Source organism: Trachurus trachurus, assembly GCF_905171665.1.
Source record: "Trachurus trachurus genome assembly, chromosome: 13".
In the NCBI taxonomy this organism is placed as follows: domain Eukaryota; kingdom Metazoa; phylum Chordata; class Actinopteri; order Carangiformes; family Carangidae; genus Trachurus; species Trachurus trachurus.
Genome location: NC_139892.1, coordinates 31,149,483 through 31,172,378, shown reverse-complemented (window position 1 = coordinate 31,172,378; position 22,896 = coordinate 31,149,483). Strand labels below are relative to the sequence as shown.

Genomic DNA, 22,896 nt, shown 5'->3' with positions numbered 1-22,896 from the left:
AAGCCCTTGTTATATGTGGAAATAAATCAGATACAAATTGTTTATTCGCCAATGCGTCTGCAGTCTAAACAGATAGATCGATTCCCTGGCAATGTGAGTCATACACAACATCAATAATGCTTTGATAGTGCATATTGATGAGTGGCGTGCACAGATAGACACTAGGTGGTGCTATAGCACCTGCCCTTTGCCCTCTGGACCAAGCAAGTGCCCTTATGAAAGTTTTTTTTTTTTGTGTAGATCATGTTGACATGATCATTGACCAATTCTCAATTAAAGACGTGTAATAATACTGCCCCAAAATGCGTGCCCCCCTTAAGCCTGCATCATGAAAGTGAAACGCAACATGTTGCACATGTAGCCGATGTCATATCTGGCCCTCTGTGTTGTGTTTCTCACGGCCTGCCCTAGGTGAGGTTCGATCCCACGACCTCCCGTACCGGAGGCGACGATCCTAACCCCTTCGCCAAGAGGTTGACAACCGCTTGGCAGGTTGGTTAGCATGTCATTTATGGGTGGAGTGAGTGCACATCCGTTACACGCACTGCCTGTTAGTCACAGAGCAGCGGCTGCTTGACCTCTGAGTTTGGCGGCATTGCCGCGGGGGTATTGTCGTACTCTTTTGTGTCTATTTCCTTAACGGAAAATGATAGCGACATAATAAAATCACAATCATCTTAGAGAGATGTGTTTTTAACAAAACATTTTATTGCATTTTAAGTCTACATTTCATCCATGTGGCTTTCTTGCATACAGTGCAATAGGAAAGTGTTCAGACCAGTCCAAGCAAAGAGAGAACACATGAGATGTGTAGAACACATGAAACATTTGTGTTTTTCTTTGTTTTCTAGAACAAGGTTGCAATACTTTAAAATGTGAAAACATTAAAGAGGTGAATGAGTAAACACTTCCCCAATGCACAGTATGTAACCTTTTTTGTCAACACATACACAGTGTATGTGCTGTTTTCACCTTTGCATAATTTTTTTCTTGCTGTTTTTTTCCGGTTTCAGAATGATAATATAGCACTTGGGAGCAAAAATGCAAAACAGAAGTCCAAATGCAGATGCCAAAATAGCAAAAATATGGACAGCCACTGTGTACTTCCCAGCTGTGCTCACATAAACTGGGATAAAAGTGATCCACACTGCAAAGAATATCAGCATGCTGAAGGTGATGAACTTGGCCTCGTTAAAATTGTCAGGGAGCTTGCGAGCAAGAAAAGCCATGAGGAGACACATGCAGGCCAGGATGCCAATGTATCCGAGAACACACCAGAAGCCAACATCTGAACCAGTAACACACTCGATGATGATGATAGCACTGTGGTAATCTGTGTTGTTGTTGGCATAAGGTGGGCTGGTGAGCAGCCAGATGAGACATATGATTACCTGAGCAGAGGGGAAAACAGCAGGCTTTTACTGAACACTGTTAAGAAGATATGTCTAGAAAGCTGGCTTTTAAAAAGGTTTTCTACCTGTACAGCTGTTCCTACAAGCACACTGGCTCTCTGCTGGTTGGGTCCAAACCACTTCATGATATTACTTCCTGGCAATGTGGCCCTAAAAGCCATTAGGACCACTGCTGTCTTAGCCAAGAGGCATGAAATGCAGAGGGCAAAACTGATCCCAAATGCTGGGTACCTGATTCGGCAAAGCCAATCTGAAGGCTTGCCAATGAACAACAGAGCAACAAGGAAACAGACGGCAAGGAACACCAAGAGGAGAAGGCTCAGATCCATGTTGTTGGCCCGCACCAAGGGTGTATCTTTACATGTGAAGAATATGGCGAGGATGGAGAGAGAAATACAAGCTCCGAGAATAGATACAACACAAAGCATCACACCCATTAACTCGTGGTAAGATAGGTACTCAGTGGTCTTTGGGATGCATCTGTCTCTCACTTCATTTGGCCATGTGTCTTCTGAGCAGCGGAAGCACTCTAAAGAATCTGCAGATGGAGAGAGAAGAGGATTTTCTTTAGTTTAGAGAACCTGACTTTATATTTTGATTAAGAGGGTGAGGGTGAGGGTGAGAAGGTGATAATAGACAGAACACACCAGTCTTGTTGCTGACTTCTCCCTCAGCACAGGGGACACAATCGAAACAACAGATGGGTTCCCCCTTTCTCCTGGCGATGCGGGAACCTGGAGGGCAGCTATCACTGCATACAGATCGGGAAGCCTGAGAGGCAAAGGTCAGCCACTCAGAGAATATCCCTACACAGTTCATTCTGTACTACAGTCTCTGACTAAAAGGTGAAAAGACATTTGAAACCTAAATTCAGTGTAAACCAAAGAGGTGTATTACAGGTGAAGCTGAATACTAACCCTAACCCTAACCCTAATACATCACTAAAAAGATAACAACAGGTCATTACGACAATTACGGTTAAGACAGTATTAGTATGGATGATCAACAAGGAAAACTTGGTGTATAGCTGACATTAAACAGTATCTAATAACATAACAATGCATGTAATTTTTTTTTTCCTGTAAACATTGAATTACTTTTTGTACAAATGTACTAAATCATAAGATTTAGAGCTGTATTACAAATATATTTGGCATTATTCCATTTATTTATTCAAATTATACTCAAAGAACATAACTCTGTTATCATCTTAGGTATTAACTATTCACATATTTACTCTCCAAGGGGAAAATATGCTAATTGGTATCACAATTTGGTTACTATTGAATATATGGAATGCAGTCAGGCTGCACTTGAAAATAAGAATTTTGTTCTTAATTTGCTCGCCTGGTTAAATAAAGGTTAAATAAAATAAAAAATATGAGCTTGAAAAGAGACATGTCTTCTGCTTTTTTTTAACAATAAAATACATTGCACATGAATGAGAACAAACTCGCTGATGTGTTAATCAACAGAACATAAAGTAGTCTAAGAGGTGAACATGGTCTCAAGCCTGTTTGCAGAGAACACACCTGTTTCCCAACAGGCCACTGTATCATTGAATCGTTAATGACCAGGCTGTGCCCAGCAGGTGATGAGGCGTCATAAAAACCTACTTTAACTAAATGTAGGGAGCCATCAGGACTCCTCTGCCAGTTCATTAGGTCATAATAAGCAATAGGGTCACCGTTTTGGTCAAAGTTGACCTTTGCACCCAGTGCAGAAAAATTGGCAAGCTTCATGTAGTGGATGAGCTGAGGGAAGAAGAGACCCAAGTTATCTAAAAAAAAAAAAAATTACAGTGTATTTTACCACTTTCTCAGACTTTTTTTTAGGAAGGATTTTACGACAAAATAATATTTTACCTGGAGTTTTTCTTACCTGCCATGGTTTAATTTTTTTAGGGTCTGCACAGGTGCTGTTACGAAAAGGGCCATTTCCAGCTTTGCAGTTACTCATATCTTGCAAGGCATGGGCCACCAGATAAACTGCCTTATAGACATTATAGGACACTCGTAGCTGTGTCACGTCAGAATAAGGAGAGTACACATCATCTAAATTCTCTGTCCCTTTGCATGGCAATCTGTCCAGGTAGGTTTCGACCCCGTGGTAGTGGCTGTTCACTGACCCATTCAGTCGACAGTTAAACGTCTCCTCCCAAAATTCTGCCAATAAAGCAGATAGATGAATATTGGATGGTGTGATACTGGTGAGATGTTGTTCCAGCCCTGGAATCACATCAGCTCTCCGAATGGCAAATCCTAGTGTTCCAGTCAAGAGATCACCAAACTTTTCCCAGAGCATGGTGGCAGTGGCCCAAGCCTCACTGGCGATCCACTGCAGGTCAGTTATATTCCGACGCCTGGTCTCTCTGAGAATTCCCTGCATCTCTGACTCGCCAGAAAAGTTAATGATGACCTTTGATGATGCCATCTGAAAATAATTAAATAAAGGTTAAAAGATTTGGTCAAGAAGATTTGGAGACCTTCATTACACAATGGTTGGTTGTGTTGTTGAGTACTCATAATATAGATTCAACTATAAAATACTGCACCATATATATATATATATATATATATAACAAGAAACATGAACAAGGGGAAATCAATCACAGTTAATACAACAGTGGGCAGTATTTAGAAAAATAGATTTTCAGTGACTAAAACCATATTTCACTGGCAATGTGTATGCTTTATCTGATTTTAATTGATGTTATTGTCTTTTGCTAGAGAAGTAAATACTACATTAATACAATTAAAGAAACATAATACAATTTTCAGGATTAGGGGCACATATTCAGAATTGTAGGTCACATTTCTGGGTTTATTTTTGTATGATAAATCCGTAGTGACAGAGATACCTGAACAACATCCAGAAGCTCATCTAGTGCTGGCTGACTCAGGGCTACAGGGTAGAAGTGAGTGTAGGCAGCACACACACCGTACTGCACTGATTCCTGGAGGAAGAGCTGGATGGCAAAGCGAGCATAATCAGATTCCACGCCAATGAGTCCCACCCAGGTCCAGCCAAAATAGCGGACCAGCCGGGCTAGGGCTCTGATCTGGAAAGCATCACTCGGCATTGTGCGCATGAAAGTGGGGAACTCCCTTTGATTACTCAGACAGCTGCAGGATGCAAAATAGCTCACCTGGTATTACAACAAACAACAGTTAACATTGTGCAACATTTGAAGTGTCTTATTGTAAAAAAAAAAAAAAGAAAAGAAAAAAAGAGTTGTGTCATTAAATAGCAACAAATACATATTTTTTTGTGATTCAGTATGATTACTGAAATAATAACTTTAAAGAATTACAATTTTGATCACAAATCTAAAATGGAGCAGGTTTTCTTTGTCCTATGAAAAATTGTATTTTAGACAGAACAGCAACAGTTTTGTAACCCTATGCCACCCATGAATATAAGACCACAACAGGATGGGATGGTTAAATACACATTATTAATAACAAAATTGCACAGATCAGGCGCTCTTACCAGGGGGATGTGGAAAGAACCTAGGCTTCTCAACAGAGCCATAGAAACCCCTGAGCCAGCATCTCTTATGACAACTGGGGACACAGTCCTGTGCACAGCAGAACAGCCTAAATTAAATCCATTTCTTTCTACATCTTCATCCCTGTTCCTTTGCTGTGCTCTGATGCCTTTCTCTGGCTGGCCGTTCACCAACAGGAGCAGTGCTTTCAGAGACACAGGTATGTCATCACAGCTGTCACGGATATGGAAACCCAGTTTGAGCTGTGGCAGGAGGTCTCCACGCTGATTGATCTCCTTGATTGTGAAAATCATGGTCTGAATCCAGCGCAAAGCACGCGCACTGAAACTATAAAGAAGTGAAAAGCAGTTGATGACAAAGCACAAAATATACATACATTAAAATAACCACACCAACAATGCAAACAATTGAAATCTACACACGCCATATACTACTAAAAAAAAACACTTACTACTTATACATATTAGGGGCTGGTTTTGTTTTGTATGTTTTAAGAGAAAACACAGGGCTGTAGTGTAGAGGAAATAAGCCTCCGATAACTACATCTCCATCTTCATACAAACTGTTTTTTTCCTCTTCCCCCAAGAAAACACAGTTATCCAGAGCAGCAGATGAGCTAGCTGTGCCCCTAAAGACAGAAAGAAACATAAAAATATGAGCAGCCCATAATGCCATGGTTGGCCAAGGTCAGAAGGAAAGCTCTAGCACAACAAGAGCAGTTGCCCTTCCTGTTTACATGCAAATTATTAAAATATTTCATGACGAGCCTGATTTATATACTGTAGTTGGCACCCTAAATCTGAAGGGACTGCCCAGAGACAGTACATGTGACATCATTAATGGTGTTACCACATGTTTCATATTCAACTCGAATGAGAATATGAGTTGAATAGTGTACACATTAAATAAATGTTCATTACTACTGATATATTGTATGATTTTCCATGTCCTTTTATTTGTGATGACTTTATTCAAATTGTACTGAATTAAATTAAAATTTTAATTAACAAGTTAATTGAAACAAATTGACTCATTTCATTTCATTTAACTTTTATTTAGATGTCATTATCTTTACCTGTTGCACTTCCCCTCCCAACAGAAGCTGCCCTTTGTCAACTCTTGTTAACATTTCCATGTTTTGCATATTCTGTGCTATAAAACGATGGTTACGTCTGTAACCGCGGTTCTATGAATTTCGGATGACTGCCAGAAGCAGTGCTTTAAGCACCTGACATCACATGCATGTGCAGGTCGAGTGTCTATAACAACAAAGTCACCTGTGACAGGGGTGACATATGCCTCCGCCCCGGTACTTAAAGCAGAAGTAAGTGATATATTTGTGTTAATATAAGTCTTAAATACTTATATCTTCCGACAGCAATCACTTACATAGAGTGTTTGGACCGAAACACGGGTCTGTCAGTCACTCTGCTCTGCTCTGAGCCGAGGAGATAACTTTTCTCGTATCCTACAGTTTTTATCCAATGAGGAGAGAGAACGGCATGCAGGGCTGTGTGTGCAGCCAAGGGACGCCGTGAATGTGGTGACGTAGGGACGAGGACTGTTATGGTGCGTTCAAGGCAACTTGTATTTTTCCGACCTGTGAAGTCGTACCAGTTCGATCTGGTTCATAGACTGTAAAAAAAGACGTACTGGTACGAGTTCACGGGTCGGAAGTTACGAGTGGCCGTTATAGTGCACTTTCACCGGTAAAACAGGTCGGAAAAACACAAGTGGGTTGCCTGGAACGCTACAAAGTCGTAAGTTGTGACTTGAAGCTGTAATTTACGGTTTCAAAAGCCGGCCTGGAACGCAGAATTAGCCAAAACGACCGGATCGCTTACTTCTGCTTTAAGGCACACTCACCCCGGAAGTAACCCCTTGGCAATCTTTGACTGCCAAGCTCTGGCGGTCATCTGAAATTCATAGAACCACGGTTACAGACCTAACCATCATTCTATTCCATTTCTACTGACCACCGGAGGCGGTGCTTTAAGCACCTGGATGACTAATACCAACAGTGTCACCAGGAAGAACTACTGACCCCTTCAGAAAGGTTAGGAACCGTGAGAAAGGGTAGCTGTGGTCAAGGAGTTTTGTATGGCCACGTTGACCCTATAAAACCTCACAATAAATGTGCAAGTCAATACCCAGGATGCAGCAGCGTAGATGTCTGAGAGCAGAAGTCCTCGTAAGGCTGGCCACTATGTCAACATATTCCTAGTAGAGTGTGCTCGAAGGTGAGAAGGGGCTGGTAGGCCACTGTCACTGTAGGCATAACTGATGGCCTCCACAATCCACTGTGACAACCGCTGCTTGGACAAAGAAGGGCCCTGCCTATGGCCTGTGTGACCGACAAACAATGAATCAGACTGCCGGAATGCAGCAGTCACCTGGATGTACATCCTCAGTGCCCAAAATGGGCACAATAGAATATCAGGCCCCTGAGCAGAGGGTTCAAAAGTTGCAAGGCTTAGAGGCTGGTTTATGTAAGACGTCTTGGGCAAAAATGCCTGATTAGTATGGAGGTTATTTTCTATCATAAATCAAGAGCATATTATGTTGATTTGAGAGCATTACTTTTTGATTTGACGTTCAGAAAACTCTGCTCTCATATTCAAATTTACTCTGCTCGCGCTCAAACTATGTGCTCGATGTTTAAACCTGTGCTCTCGGATTCAAAGTTGCCCTGCTCGTGCTCAAACTTTGCTTTCGCATTCAAGTTTGCCCTGCTCGTGCTCAAACTGTGTGCTCGCACTTGGTCACAGCTGCCTGCGCAGAGTGTTTCCTCTTGCGCGGAGGAAAGTCCTGCTCTCGGATCTCTGCTCTGCTCACGGAGTTTCTGTCAACTGTCAACCAATAGAAGACCGGCTACTGTTGACCAATCAGATCATCCCTACTTCTATGCTTCTTTGTGGGTGCGTTCACTGTAATTCAAGGAGCGTCACATACGGGCGGGCACTCTTTCTACCGGGTTTATCTATTTCCGCCCCACAGGCTGTTAAATGTGGCGGCTCCCTTTATGTTTTGACAACTTTTGGAATAAAATATCAGTTAATTAATACACAAGCGCCCGTGCTTTTCATTACAATAGGTAGCTATATAAACATAAACTAGCAGTAGTAGCGGATGGGTGCCTTATGTATGTTTTTTTTTTTTATCCACGTTCATCGGTATATATGTTTTATAGTCTAAATGCCAAGAGTCACTTGTAAGTGCTATGATGGTACAGTGGTTAAGGCAGATGACAGTAGCTCTTTTTGTTGATCATGGGACCGCTGGTTCGAATCCCGGCCCTGCCGGCACCCTCATGTTATGCTATTTGATTTTTAAGATTTTTTTTTTTTCATTGAAACCCTTAACAAGAGATGGTGGGTTAGGGCAACATGAAACAATAAACTTACTTGAGTACTTCGGTCGGCCATGGTGACTGTCTCCCCGCTCACTCAGTCTCTTTCTTCTTGGGAAAGCACTGATCCAAAGTAGTGCGCCCCCTGGCTTTGACCCCCGGGTGTCACGCACCAAAATTATTATCATCATGGCATATTTTTTTAATTTTCATTTCATCATGTTTTTAATCACGCATGGTAACCCACCATCTCTTGTTAAGCGTTTCAATGAAAAAAAAAAATCATAAAAATCAAATAGCATAACATGAGGGTGCCGGCAGGGCCGGGATTCGAACCAGCGGTCCCATGATCAACAAAAAGTGCTACTGTCATCTGCCTTAACCACTGTACCATCACAGCACTTACAAGTGACTCTTGGCATTTAGACTATAAAACATATATACCGATGAACGTGGATAGAAAAAAAAGAACATACATAAGGCACCCATCCGCTACTACTGCTAGTTTATGTTTATATAGCTACCTATTGTAATGAAAAGCACGGGCGCTCGTGTATTAATTAACTGATATTTTATTCCAAAAGTTGTCAAAACATAAAGGGAGCCGCCACATTTAACAGCCTGTGGGGCGGAAATAGATAAACCCGGTAGAAAGAGTGCCCGCCCGTATGTGACGCTCCTTGAATTACAGTGAACGCACCCACAAAGAAGCATAGAAGTAGGGATGATCTGATTGGTCAACAGTAGCCGGTTTTCTATTGGTTGACAGTTGACAGAAACTCCGTGAGCAGAGCAGAGATCCGAGAGCAGGACTTTCCTCCGCGCAAGAGGAAACACTCTGCGCAGGCAGCTGTGACCAAGTGCGAGCACACAGTTTGAGCACGAGCAGGGCAAACTTGAATGCGAAAGCAAAGTTTGAGCACGAGCAGGGCAACTTTGAATCCGAGAGCACAGGTTTAAACATCGAGCACATAGTTTGAGCGCGAGCAGAGTAAATTTGAATATGAGAGCAGAGTTTTCTGAACGTCAAATCAAAAAGTAATGCTCTCAAATCAACATAATATGCTCTTGATTTATGATAGAAAATAACCTCCATAATTAGGCCACAAGATCATGCCAGTACCATCGGGACTCCAGTGCAGGCACTCCCGGCTAATAGACAACGCGTGTAACTCACCCACACATTAAGCAGATGCCATCGCCAAAAGAAACACTGTTTTTACCGACAACCACTTCACTTCAGAACCCCCCAGTGATTTGAACAGAGGCTGGCACAATGTCCTCAGCACCAGAGATGTCTCAAGAGGGCAATGGTAATGGGACCCAACTGTTACCCTGTCTACTCTGCCGTGCAAGGCAGATATGGCAGCAATATACACCTTGATGGTGGAAGCCGCAAGGCCCTCACCAAGACAGGACTGCAGAAAACTAAGTGTGGCAAGGTAAAGAGGGCCCAGGCGGGGATTGAACCCACACCTCCCGGGAGAGAGTCATGGGCGCTTGCCAGTCACCCAAAGGGACATCCCCTTGGCCAAGTAGCCAGGGCACATGATCAATTGGAGGCATAGTGACAGGAACCTCAACTGTCACATAAGGATGACAGGTATTGAGCAGCGAGTCGGCTCCTGAGTACGTGCTTAGCACCACTGCACAAAAAGCTTCTACCTGTTAGCATAAAGCACATTAGTGGAACGTACAACTGCAGGATCACATGCTCCTAACAATGGTTCAGGCCCATCAGAAGCTGCCATATCCCGTCCCCCAGCTGTGAATGTATCTGGTAAACCACAGATGTATTATCTGTCCTTACAAGGACGTTCCTCCCTGCCAGAACTAGGAGGAAATGTTTGAGGGTGAGAAGGATGTCACGCAGCTCCAATGCATTTATGTGCTGTTGTTGGGGGTCCCACAAGCCTCGGGCAGTCCTGCACTGCCACACAGCGCCCCACCCAGCCAGGGATGTGTCTGTTGTTACAACTTGTCTGTGACAAGTTATGGACCCTAAAAGAACCCCCTGGATCAGCCGTGAATGCAACCTCCATGGGTGTAGACACCTCAGGCAACTGGCGGTAACCCTGAGCATCTTGTGCCTCTCCTGAAGTGACCTGTGCGCTGGATAATTCGATTCGACGTTGAGACGGGTTGCCCTCATCAGTTTGGAGTCCAGCTGGATTCCAATAAAAATGGTTTGCTGGCTGGGTGCTAGGGAGCTCTTGGCGTAGTTCACTGTGAGCCCTAGCCTGGTGATATGGGACAATAGCAGCGCTACATCTCTGAGTACATCTACTTGCGACTGGGAACAAATTAACCAATCGTCGAGGTAGGGGAAAATGTCCATACCTTTGCTCTGCAGCGGAGCCAGTGTTGCTGGCACAAATCTTGTGAATATCCTAAGTGCCAGTGAGATTCCAAATGGCAGCATGTGGAACTGGTAGGCCCTCCCCTCGAAGGCAAAGCGGAGAAACTGTCTGTGATGGGGGACAATGGGAACATGTAAAAATGCGTCTTTCAAATCTATGGTTGTAAACCAGTCGTCTTGTCTGACGCCTTGCAAAACATCTGTTGTGGAATGTGGAATTTGAGCACTTTCAGGTACCCGTTTGAAGCCCTTAAATCCAGTATGGGGTGAAGCTATGGGACCAGGCTAGAATTAAATGTGACATTGAGTTTCTGGCCTGGGAACCTATGTAAGGTGCTAGTGGGCCAAGGGAGCTGGCAAGGATCTGGACCAGGTCAGGGTGACCAAATAGCACAATCTCTGTTTTGTTTTCATTTAATTTTAAGAAGTTAAGGTCCATCCATGTTTTAATGTCCGTCATGCAATTTAACACTGCATGGAGGGATTCCTTGGAGGGGGCCTTTACTGGTAGGTACACCTGCACGTCGTCAGCAAAGCAATGGAAAGGGATGCCATGTTTCATAAATATCGACCCCAGGGGTAGCATATAGAGGGAAAACAGTAACGGGCCTAGAACTGACCCCTGGGGGACCCCGCAGGTCAGAGGGGCCACTGAGGAGGAAAACTGCCCTAATTGCATACAGAAGGATCTATCTGCGAGGTAGGATTTAAACAGAGGTGGCAAGTGACGAACTAGAGAGGGAAAAGAGGGACAGCTCGGACCGCGGGAGTGAGGCGCTTGGCTGGTCGCACAGGGAGCGTACTTCTTCTTCTCTGTCCGCGCCTGTCAGACATCGACTGCAGTCGTCCATAGCCTACTCGTATTCACTCGGTTTTCCACACACACATGTCATTTTTCTGTATGGATGTGTGTTGTTTTTGGTGTCCTCCGGAAAGCCCTTGCCCCTCCCACCTACCTCTCTCTGTTGCTCCGTGTGTACTGTGTGTGTGTGTGTGTGTGTGTGTGTGTGTGTGTGTGTGTGCGTGCGTGCGTGCGTGTGATTTCAATGCAGTTTTATGTATATCACAACATGACAACATTTTTTTCTGCAGTTTGCTATTGACTGTCCCAGACACATTTTAACACTGTTACATCATGTTCTCTTTTTACTCAATTTGCATCAAACTATTTCAGAAAATTTAGGTGGGGCTGCTGATGTCCAATCCAGGGACACTGTCATTAATAAGATGCAAGAATATGTAGATCGAGTAGTGTATATAACTCGCCTCATTATTCTCTCTCTCTCTCTCTCTCTCTCTCTCTCTGGAATGTGTAACATTATGACTCCGCTTTTCTTATTTACCTTGCTTTACTCTGTCAGTATCTTCCCTTTGACTTATACCCAAATTTCTAGCATCGACACTCCAGTCCCATTGGCAGACAAATTGTGCACTCTTCAAAACAACTTTCAGCCCAGCTTTGTGGTCAACGGTGACTATGTTATTGGGGGGATCTTTCCCCTTCACTATAACCAGGAGATGCCAGACCTCAACTGTACGTACAGACCTCCACCAGTGAAGTGCAATGGGTGAGTTTACCTAATGTGGACTGAAAGTCACAGCAGAAGTATTCAATTTATTATTTCTTGTTGAATTATATTTACATCCATGGCAGAGACATACAAAAAACGTCTTCCATAGAATGGAATATACAGGATGTGTTTAACATGATAAGAAACATTTAGTGTTGTCCTGATCTGGTTTAGGATAAAACAAATATGGACCAAGAGGGGAAAAAAACACCACACAAATACCAAGATAAATGCGAAAACTTAAATCATCATCTCTTTCTGTTTTACCTTTTCTTCACTCGTGTTGCTCTTGTTGTGTTTAATGTGTGTGTGGCATGTGTATCTGTCTCTACTGGGCAACAGATTTGATCCCAGGGCTTTCCGCTGGGTTCAGACTATGAGGCTGGCAGTGGAGGAGGTAAACCATAGCCCAGAGTTATTGCCCAATTACACCCTTGGGTACAAAATCTTTGATTCATGTGCATATCCCCTGACTGGACAGAGGGCTGCTCTGGCTGTGTTGAATGGGCTGAGTGAGGATGACTCTCCCATGTGCAGTGGTGCCTCTCCACTCCTCGCTGTGATCGGGGAGTCTGGATCTGCTCAGTCTATAGTGGTGTCCAGAATCCTACAGCCATTCAGAATCCCAATGGTAACAGTGACTCTTTTTGTCTGTAATCACCAGAAAACATGTTACTCTGTGATTGCTGCAATTGTGCTCTGTGCTGTGTGTTACACAGATCAGCTACTTTTCTTCATGTGCATGTTTGACTGACAGAAGAAAATATCCCACCTTCTTCAGATTAATCCCTAATGATGACTATCAGGTAAACTTGATCTCAGATTTAGAAGGACTTAATAACCTGTGTAAGTGTAGTCTATTAAATATTACATTTTACTGAGAGCATTGCTTTGTTTATCTTACAGTAACTACCACTACTACTACATAAGGGAGAATGTGGTCTCCCCTATCCATGCTAAATAAACAGCTAATCACCACAGCAGTCCTAAAAGCAATGACAGATGAATTTATAATAATAAAAAAAGTAATATGAGTAGGCTATCTGTTCATGTAACCTTGCAGGACTGTACAGAATCAAGTGTTGAACAAATACTTGAACACAATATTTTTGGGTCTGTGCTATGTAACTGTGTTTTTCTGTTGAACCCAGGTGAAGGCCATTGCACAGATGTTAGTGCGTTTTAACTGGACCTGGGTGGGGCTGGTGCGAGGTGACCATGAATACGGCCGCTTTGCTGTGCAAGGTTTAATAAGAGAATTGCAGAGTACTAAAGTGTGTGTGGCCTATCAAGAAATGATTCCTCTGCTCTACAACCGAAAGAGGGCACTGGAGATCATGCAGGTAATTATGTTGAATTAACTTTTTTAACATTAGTTTTTATTTCACTTTGAGACCCTTTAATAGTAATGTAAGTAAAAGTAAAACAAGAGAAGGTAGCACTGATACTGCTATAAAGTATCTATTTCAGAATTACTTTGAGTTTCACTACTTCATAAAATGTCAAAGTCATGCCTATAAGAACTTAATTATTTCGCATTATTTACCTCTGAGGCTTCCTTACTGTTGCATAGTTTTATACTTTTTCTTTTTGCTGTCTCCCCTGATTGTAATTCCCTCCCCTCCTCCTCATCTGTGAAGGTAATGCGTAGCTCTTCTGCAAAAGTGGTGGTGGTATTTTCAGCTGAGGGGGAGATGACTCCTTTCTTGAGAGACTACATGATGCAGAACATTACTGGAATCCAATGGGTGGCCAGTGAGGCCTGGGTCACATCATCTGTCTTTACAGGGAGCGAGTATTACCCATACCTGGGGGGCACCATTGGGTTTGGCATCAGAAAAGGTCATATCTCTGAACTCAGTGACTACCTGCAGACAGTAAACCCTAAGAGGTATCCCGATAATCCTCTGGTGCAAGAGCTGTGGGAGGCTCTGTATGGTTGCAGTCCCTCTCCATCCTCTAGCTCTGAGCTGCCGCCCTGCTCAGGGCAGGAGTCCCTCTTGGAACAGCATGCAGCCTATATGAATACCTCCAGCCCTAGAGTGGCCTATAATGTCTATAAGGCTGTATATGCGGTAGCTCATTCCCTGCACAACCTCCTTCTCTGTCAATCAGGCAGTGGGCCTTTCCAAAACAACACATGTGCTCAAAGCAACAACATACACCCCTGGCAGGTATACATTTTTTATGCAACAGTAACACACTGAAAGCTTTGTTTGAGGAATTCTATAGTGGTTATTATTATCTGTTGGTTTTCAAGCTCCAACACTACCTCCAGGAAGTGACATTTAACATTGATGGAGAGGAGGTGGACTTTGATCTTAAGGGTGAATCCATACCCTATTATGATATCATCAACTGGCAGAGAGGCACGGGCGGCAACATTGAATTTGTCAACGTTGGGTTGTTTGATGGTACCAAGCCTGTCGGCGAGGAGCTGGTGATCCAGGAGGACAGGATAATGTGGGCGGGGCATCAGAGTGAGGCAAGCTGCTCACACCTTTTTACCTTCATCAGATGCCAACTGTTGAAGTTCTGTAGGTTGAGGTGGAGGTAAGTCAGGTGGGCAGGATGAGCTGGATTTGACATTGCATTCATACAGTCAACAATAGAGATAGAAGCCTGCCAAAAAGTATGACATACCAGGTGATTTGATCCCTACCACTGTATTCCCTGTAGAGGAATTGTTTCTGTATGATGCTAAGTGCATCCTATATAGTGCTCATACACCTACCGTCAAACACAATGTATAGCTCTACACATTCTTATACAATAACTGAGTGTTTAGTGTACAAAAATATACCTAATCCAACTTTTGCTGAAGAAACACATTTGTGACTAATGATTTTCTTTTTTATTATAACAAGCATATCATTATCAGTAAAATAACTATGCTCAATCAGTGTTACATAAAAAAACATTTGATTTATAGTGGTGTTAAACAGTGCAGTTCTCACATTTCACTCAAACAATACAATATATGATGCAATACGTAATAGATGATACCTTATTTTTAATAAAACTTTTAGTGTTTCTGCATTTTACTATGCATTTTCCAACTTTGCATTTTGCTTTTAAGTAACTTACTGTAAGGGCCTATATGGTAAAGAGCCTCAGCGCACTAATTTCAGACTTTAGAAATGAGTGTGAAATGAATGTGAACCACCTCTGTGCTCCCTATAGGTGCCGGTGTCTGTATGCAGTGCCAGCTGTCTTCCAGGGACCCGGAAGGCTGTCCGTCGTGGGGAGCCTGTCTGCTGCTTTGACTGTGTACCATGTGACAGTGGCAAAATTAGCAATAAGACAAGTATGTGTAAACCCAACAATACAAATTACAACAATACAATCTAATAGTCTGTTACAATCAGGTAATATTTGAATAGTAATATTTTTAAATTTGTAAACTTTTCTTGACCCTCTTCACTTTAGACTCAATAGAGTGCACATTTTGTCCCAAGGATTTCTGGTCAAACGAGAACAGAACAGCCTGCATCCCCAAGAAAGTGGAGTACTTGACCTTTGACACCTTGGGTATAGTCCTGACAGTGATATCTGTGCTGGGTGCCTGCCTCACTTTAGCTGTCTTTGCAGTCTTCTTCTATCACAGAAATACGGCCATCGTCCGTGTGAATAACTCTGAGCTCAGCTTCTTCATCCTGTTGGCACTGACTCTGTGCTTCCTGTGTTGTCTGATTTTCATTGGAAAGCCAACATCTTGGTCCTGTATGCTGCGCCACACTGCCTTCAGCATCACATTTTCACTTTGTATCTCCTGCATCCTGGGGAAGACTCTGGTGGTGTTGGCTGCTTTCACTGCCACCAGGCCAGGTGACAATATCATGAAATGGCTTGGAATCAAGCAGCAGCGGGGCATCATTTTCAGCTGCACTCTGGTTCAGGTGGTCATCTGTGCTGCCTGGCTCATTGATGCCCCCCCTTATCCATCACGAAATACACAATACCAGCGCTCAAAGATCATACTGGAGTGCAGCGTGGGCTCCAGCCTGGCATTTTGGTGTGTTCTGGGATATATTGGTCTTCAGGCCTGTCTGTGCTTTGTACTGGCTTTTCTAGCTCGCAAGTTGCCAGGAAACTTCAATGAGGCCAAGTTTATCACTTTTAGCATGCTGATCTTCTGTGCTGTGTGGCTGGCATTCATCCCTGCTTACATCAGCGCCCCGGGAAATTATGCAGATGCAGTAGAGTCATTTGCTATTCTTGCTTCCAGCTTTGGCTTGTTGTTCTGCCTGTTTGCCCCAAAGTGTTACATTATTTTACTGAAGCCAGAAAAGAATACAAAACAGCATCTAATGGGAAAATAAAAGAACTGATATAGTTGTAACAGATGTAGTAGTGTGTAAGCAATGTATGCTTTGCCTTACATTTATCAAGTGCCTATGTCCTGTAATCTAATGTTTGAAAAGTGTACTCAATGTTATGTAATGGTAATCCACTCAAATGTTGATGTATTTCACATTGGTGAATTGGCAGTGACACTTATTGTTACTGATAGGTCAGCCTTGCAAATGCACGATGTACAAGGAAAATAATATGATTATATTTTGGTTTTGGTTCATTTTTGGGTTTAAATTGTCCCAAAGGACACAAAATATGGTGTGCTTATGTGTTTTAACATGGTCAGGCCTTAGGGAACTAATGATGAATATGCGTGCTGATTTTCAGTAATTACTTAATTGTCATACAGATTTCCATAAATTAATAAACAAAACTGTTAGACTGTAACCTGAGTTCAAAATACACAAGGAGGAAGGATCAGGGGGGCATGACATGGGAATATAGAATTTAAAAAAAAATAAGGCAAGGCAAGGCAAGGCAATTTTATTTGTATAGCCGGTTTTTACAAACAGTTTGTCTCAAAGGGCTTTACATGGCATCGTAACAACATCCTCTGTCCTTAGACCCTCACATCGACTGAGGAAAAACTCCATGGAAAGCTGCATCAAAATCAGATCACACTGTGTGCTGATCAGTACAGCTGTGAAATACCTATTACACGAGTTTTAATGAGGTACATGTGTTCTCCATTATGATGTATTGATAGGTTTGGGAAATTCCAATGTCTAGGGCTGTTATTATACAGTAGTTGATTATAAAAAAAATAAATTATAAAAAAAAATCAAATTCAGTCCTTATTCAAAACATGTTGGTGGAGTGCTTCCTGGACTCCAGATGTGCTTGTGTGAGGTGCTGTTTCGGGAAGGACAAATATGTACTAAAAATCACAATCAACTCCAAGGCATTCTTCTTTGAGACTATTAAAAGCCTTAGACGTTGAAGTTTTTGTTTTTGTTTGTTGGATTGGAAGAAAAGTCCTCAGAATGCTAAGGTTGAACTAATTTCACCCTTGGTCAGGTTATTACCTTCATCTTGAGGTCATGCCCTCATGTGTTAAATGAGACCCTCAAATGAATATAGCAAATGAACCGTGTGTACTCTTAAACTAAATTGTTGTGTCATACGTTTCTGTATTCATTTCAGGGGCTGAACATACTGTATGACCCTCACTCTGCTTTCACTCTGCATCACCAGCTGTACCAACCCTTGCTATTGTGTCACAAAGCACAGCTCCTGCCACTTGCCTTCATAAAAACAAATTTGCTGTCAGGCCCAAGCATGTTTAATGTCAAAACACTCAAATACATTTCATATGGCATTTTATTTAGTTTCACATTAAAATATTCAAACTTCAACTTAAGTACTGTAAAAAGTTATTTTCATGATTTCAAATTGTCTTTGCTTTGTGTGAGGTTCATCTGGGATATTTTCCAGTCATCCCTTTCTTAACGTTTCTCTCAGGCCGCAGTAAAATAATGTAACATTTCGGCACAAAAATACACACTAACAGTCCAAAACTGGAGGCTAATATAGCAAATATTTCCACAGCCACAGTAAACTTCCCAGGAGAGCTAACATAAGCTGGGATGAAAGAGATCCACACAGCCCAGAAGATCAACATACTGAAAGTGATGAGTTTCGCCTCATTGAAGGTATCAGGTAGCTTGCGTCCAAGGAATGCCAGGAGGAGGCAGAGGAAGGCCAGGAGACCGATGTACCCAAGGACCAGATAAAATCCAGGAGGCCATGGCTCTTTACACTCCACAACAATCTGATCAAGTCCAACAACAGATCAATCAATGCATAACCTCTTTCTTCTTTTTTTTGTTTGGCATTTTCAAAAAATGGCTGTGACATCACAATCTGTACTTACTTTTCCAGTTGTAGCCTGATAGGTTGGGTTCCTGAATGGCAAAGGAGGTGCCCCCAAGAGCCAGCCTGCACAGAGACAAACCTTGTGGGCAACATAAGAAAAAAGTAAATTTTAAAGAATATACATAAAACTCTTAAATGGTCACCACCTGAAGAAAAAATTAATTAAACCCTCCAACCTGAGGAGCTGTAGTGCAGAGGATGAGAGTCCTCTGTTCAGATGGCCCAAACAGTTTCAGAGCCCTGGGACCAGGTACATTTGCCTGGAAGGCCAAGAGAACTACAATAGTCTTAACAAGGAGGCAGGACAGACAGAGGACAAAGCTGATTCCAAATGCTGCCTGGCGGAGCCTGCATGTCCACACTGACGGTCGGCCAATGAACACCAGGGAACACAAAAAGCAAAGCTTGAGGGACAGGAGAAGTAAGAAACTTATTTCTGAGTTGTTAGCCTTGACGATGGGTGTAGAGCGGAAACGATGAAAGACACCGGTGATAATGGTTGTCAGGACGACACCCAGCAAGGTGAGAATGACCAGGATGATGCCCATGGTGTCAGAGAAAGAGAGGAATTCCTCAACCCCAGCGATGCATTTCACCTTCTCTTTGTCTGACCAGTAAAACTCGGGACATTTTGTGCACTCAGTGGAACCTTTAGGGACACATACAGCAGAAATATAGTGTGTAAGCCCACACAGTTGTAATTCTACAGCCGTAATGGCCCTTTGTTTCTTGCAGAAGTTATAGAATATGTGAACCTACCTGTCTGGTTGCTTATTTCTCCATCAGCACAGGGCAAACAGTCAAAGCAGCAGTGAGGCTCTCTTGGACGTCTGGCCTGTCTGCTGCCAGAGGGGCATGGAGCACTACACTGAGATACAGGAACCTGAACAAAGACCAGATAATGGCTTGGAATAACAAAGTTGGATCTCTTTCTGTACAACACTCTCTGAAACAAAGTAATTTCTCTAAAAGAAAAAGGGCCACATTTTTGATCATGTAGATAAGTTCATTTTTGAATCACATAAAGAAGCTTAAATCATTTTATGTCTGTGTTTGTGAAACTGTTAGGGGACATATGACCCACCTGTGACTTTCCTTTGGTCCACACAATGGAGCTCTGTTCCATCTGCAACTGTTGTCCCATTGGAGCTGAACCATCATAGCTTCCCACTTTTATAAATCTAAAAACAGTATAAATGCAGTCACACCAAACAATTTACCAGCATATAACAGTTTCTCAACTTACATGATTGCTAACCTAGCCACAAAAAACATAAATATAGCATCTTAATCACAGTTACTGTAACTGACAGTTGTGTTCAAGTAAATTGCTCTACCTAATTTCACCCTTGTTGTCCTTCTGCCAGTTAATGATGTCGTAAAGAGGGACCGGCTCTCCGTTGGAGTCAAAATATACCTTCTCTCCAAAATGGTTGGTGAAATTAACTGTTCTCAGATGATCCAGCAACTGAGTGAGAGAGAGAAAAAACAAAGAGTAGAGAACAACGAGTGAAAAGAATCACACATAAACTTCAAATTAAATCATCTCACAAATATTGATTTATGTGTTTTGTTGTGTTTACCTCCTTTACCTGCACAGATGTAAATGATTTATGTTTCTCACATATTCCCATGTTAAATTCTGCCGAATCACAGTTCAGCAACTTGTGCAGCGCATGGGCGATGGCATACACAGCTTTGTAGACATTGTAGGATATCCGGACCTGAGATACATCAGTGTAACTGCTGTCAGTGTGCCTCAGATCCTCTGAACCTGTACATACACGCTTTTCATTGTCAGGTCCTTTAAATGTGCTTTTTTGTCTTGCTTTAGACCCAGTGAAGGACCCAGACCTATTTTGAGAGTTTGGTTTGTAACCAAACCCATCAGATCCCATCAGGTTATCCACAGTATGTGCTTTATTCTCTTTCGACTTGTCTCTTACAAAATTCAGCTTACAGTCAAACAGCTCTTCCCAGAACATGTTAAAAAATTGCATTCCTGGTTCAGGGGAGGGACGGACATTCAGCAGAAACTCCTTCAGGCCGGGGATTTTGACTCCAGGGAAGGAGAAACCCAACGTGCCCTCTAAGATAGAGTGGAAGCTGGGTGAGGTCAGCAGGCTGGCAGTCACCCAGGCTTCACTAGCGACCCACTGGATCCCTGTCACATTTCTCTGAGCCAGCTGGAGAGGCAGACATTGCAAAATGTGATGATCAACAGTTTTTTTGACAGTCCTAATTATCAGGTAAAACACTGCACAATGACATCAACTGATATGTAGAGTGATTACCTCTAAGAGAAATTTCAAGAGTTGTCCCTCAGTGGCAAAGACCACCACGACCTGTGCAGTTGAACTCTGCAGCCTGTCCGCCATTTCTTGTATCTGAGCTGCAGTGGGTGATTTGGGGATAGTCAGGTGAAATGCCACACACCCCCCTTGCTGTCTAAACTGATTAGAAAAAGCTTGGATGCCATACTGGCTGTAGTCATCCTGGAATATTATAGAAGGAAAAAAAAGTTTAAATCACATTGGTGTGTTTGACTCTAATGTTGGAGTATAAAGAAAAAAAACCTTCCATCTCACCGTGGTCCCTATTGTTCCCACCCACAGCCAGTCTAAGAAGGTAACCAGCTGGACAAGGCCTCTAACTTGAAAGAGATCACTCGGAACGGTCCGCAAGAATGATGGGTAAACATGTTTGTCAGTCAGACAGGTACAAGTGGCAAAATAACTCACCTAGAGGGAGATAAAGTTACTTTACCTTGACTGGATAAAACAAAAGACAGAAAAAATATTATTGCCCATTTTCAAATGTTGCTGCTCAGGACAGTTAAAATAAAGTACTGTGTACAATCCTGCCTCTGCAGTCCTGTCTTACCAGTGGGATGCTGAAAGGGCCAAGAGTGTGAGCTACAGCTCTTGTAGGGGAAGAGGATGCAAGGCCAATCACAGCAGTCAAAGGAGAACCAGTAAGGCATGAGAGGAAAGCCTCAGGTGTTATATTAAACCTGTTTTCAGTTTGTTTTGTTACAGCTTTGGAGAGGTTGATTAAAGAAAAAAGAGCTTGCATGCTGGTATGGACATGGTCACAGCTGTCCATGATCCGGTAGCCAAGTTTAATACCTGGTAACAGGTTTGAATTATGATTAATTTCTTCCACTGCAAACACCATAGTCATCATCCAGCGGAAAGCTCTGTGGTCAAAGCTGCAGAGAATTAAATACAGCTCAGTTCAGTTTTTGCAATTCATTATGACTCAGAAAACACAACATCATAAAATAGCATAAATCAGAACATGTAAACAGTGACAACTAACCACGGCAAGAGAAAATTATTTCCTCACACTCACCCGCTGCAAGATGTGAGCTGGGGTTTGCTGGAGTAGCTGTGTAGTGGCTTTGGGGCTATATAATGCAGAGGGAAAAGCCCTCCAATAACAATATCTCCATCTGTCTGCAGGGCCACAGTCTCACTATCCACCAGTTTCACACACTGAGGTAAACCAGTATCAAGCACACTCACTCTCTGTATCCCTGAACTATTCAGTCTTCCTGTTGAACAATCTTTTTCTTTCACCATACCTCCCTCTAAACTTTCCTCTCTCATTTCAGTCACAACTCTAGGAACAACAGAAAACACTGGGAAGAGAAGGCTAAATAAGGTCCAAACAAGCAGCCACAGAAAAGCCCCAGCAAGGGTTGAGTGCAGTTTCAATGCTGACCCCATAAAGACTGTGTCTGTCTCTGTTGGGAACAATGGCTCTCCGAGTGCAGCCTGTGCAGTGGACTATATACAGTAAACTGCAATACTTGCTATTGGATCTCATAGGTCATGTGAGTGATCACGTCATGACAATGCAAAGCAAAGGCACAGGAGAGAGGACAAGTTGCGATGTTGCGCATGTGCACTCATCTCATATTCAAGTCTGTTGCTTGATTGCAACTCTAAAATAATTAAGTCATGCTCTTCACCTCTTGATTTTTGATTTTTTTTTTTGTAAATTATCACAATTTATACCAAACCTTTAACACAAACAAAAGGGAAATAAATGAACTGAGGGTGTTTTGGTTTTTTTGGAGCTTTTGAAAGTGACTTCATATTTTTGACCTAAAAAATACTAGAATGCAAAGTGAACACTTGAACAGCCCTACTGTAGGTCACCACGGAGAATACAAATTACAAGATGACAAGAACTATGAAGACTCATTTCTTAGGAATCAAAAGAACGTTTGTTGCTGTCGCTCCAAAAAAATCGTTTTGTCACTCAGCTGCAGTCGCTCGTCACTTTGGAACAATTCAACAGATCGCTCTGATGACGCCATTCAAGCGATTTCAGTGAATTTCACCTTGCTCTGAGTCGTTTTTTTCTTCCCGTTTGTATTGGTCCAGGGTTACACAAGCCACAACACAGAGTGTAAACAACGTCACGCGGTTCAGCACCTTAACGCTGCAGGGGGG

At 42.6% G+C, this 22,896-nt stretch overlaps 3 protein-coding genes across 3 annotated transcripts; 1 reads left to right on the top strand and 2 right to left on the bottom strand.

Moving 5' to 3' along the window:
* Positions 1 to 968: 968 nt before the first annotated feature.
* Positions 969 to 5,777, bottom strand: LOC310996346 (extracellular calcium-sensing receptor-like; the record flags this gene model as incomplete). The annotated part of the gene is made up of 8 exons (XM_083985722.1): positions 969 to 1,391; positions 1,478 to 1,950; positions 2,060 to 2,183; positions 2,945 to 3,166; positions 3,294 to 3,845; positions 4,273 to 4,560; positions 4,905 to 5,250; positions 5,773 to 5,777. 8 exons carry the CDS (start codon positions 5,775 to 5,777, stop codon positions 969 to 971), a joined length of 2,433 nt encoding a protein of 810 aa, XP_083841848.1.
* A 3,805-nt stretch (positions 5,778 to 9,582) lies between these two features.
* LOC310996345 (extracellular calcium-sensing receptor-like) lies at positions 9,583 to 16,524 on the top strand (the record flags this gene model as incomplete). Its single annotated transcript, XM_083985721.1, has 9 exons — positions 9,583 to 9,714; positions 12,084 to 12,199; positions 12,545 to 12,833; positions 12,922 to 13,008; positions 13,354 to 13,545; positions 13,843 to 14,376; positions 14,463 to 14,687; positions 15,386 to 15,509; positions 15,632 to 16,524. The coding sequence occupies 9 exons, from the start codon at positions 9,583 to 9,585 to the stop codon at positions 16,522 to 16,524; spliced, it is 2,592 nt and encodes an 863-aa protein (XP_083841847.1).
* Positions 16,525 to 17,972: 1,448 nt separating this feature from the next.
* olfcu1 (olfactory receptor C family, u1) lies at positions 17,973 to 21,637 on the bottom strand (the record flags this gene model as incomplete). The annotated part of the gene is made up of 10 exons (XM_083985090.1): positions 21,317 to 21,637; positions 21,022 to 21,174; positions 20,728 to 20,928; positions 20,026 to 20,619; positions 19,771 to 19,901; positions 19,518 to 19,614; positions 19,193 to 19,316; positions 18,610 to 19,082; positions 18,432 to 18,512; positions 17,973 to 18,329 (listed from the first exon to the last, which is right to left on the bottom strand). The coding sequence occupies exons 1-10, from the start codon at positions 21,617 to 21,619 to the stop codon at positions 17,973 to 17,975; spliced, it is 2,514 nt and encodes an 837-aa protein (XP_083841216.1). The 5' UTR covers positions 21,620 to 21,637.
* Positions 21,638 to 22,896: the final 1,259 nt, after the last annotated feature.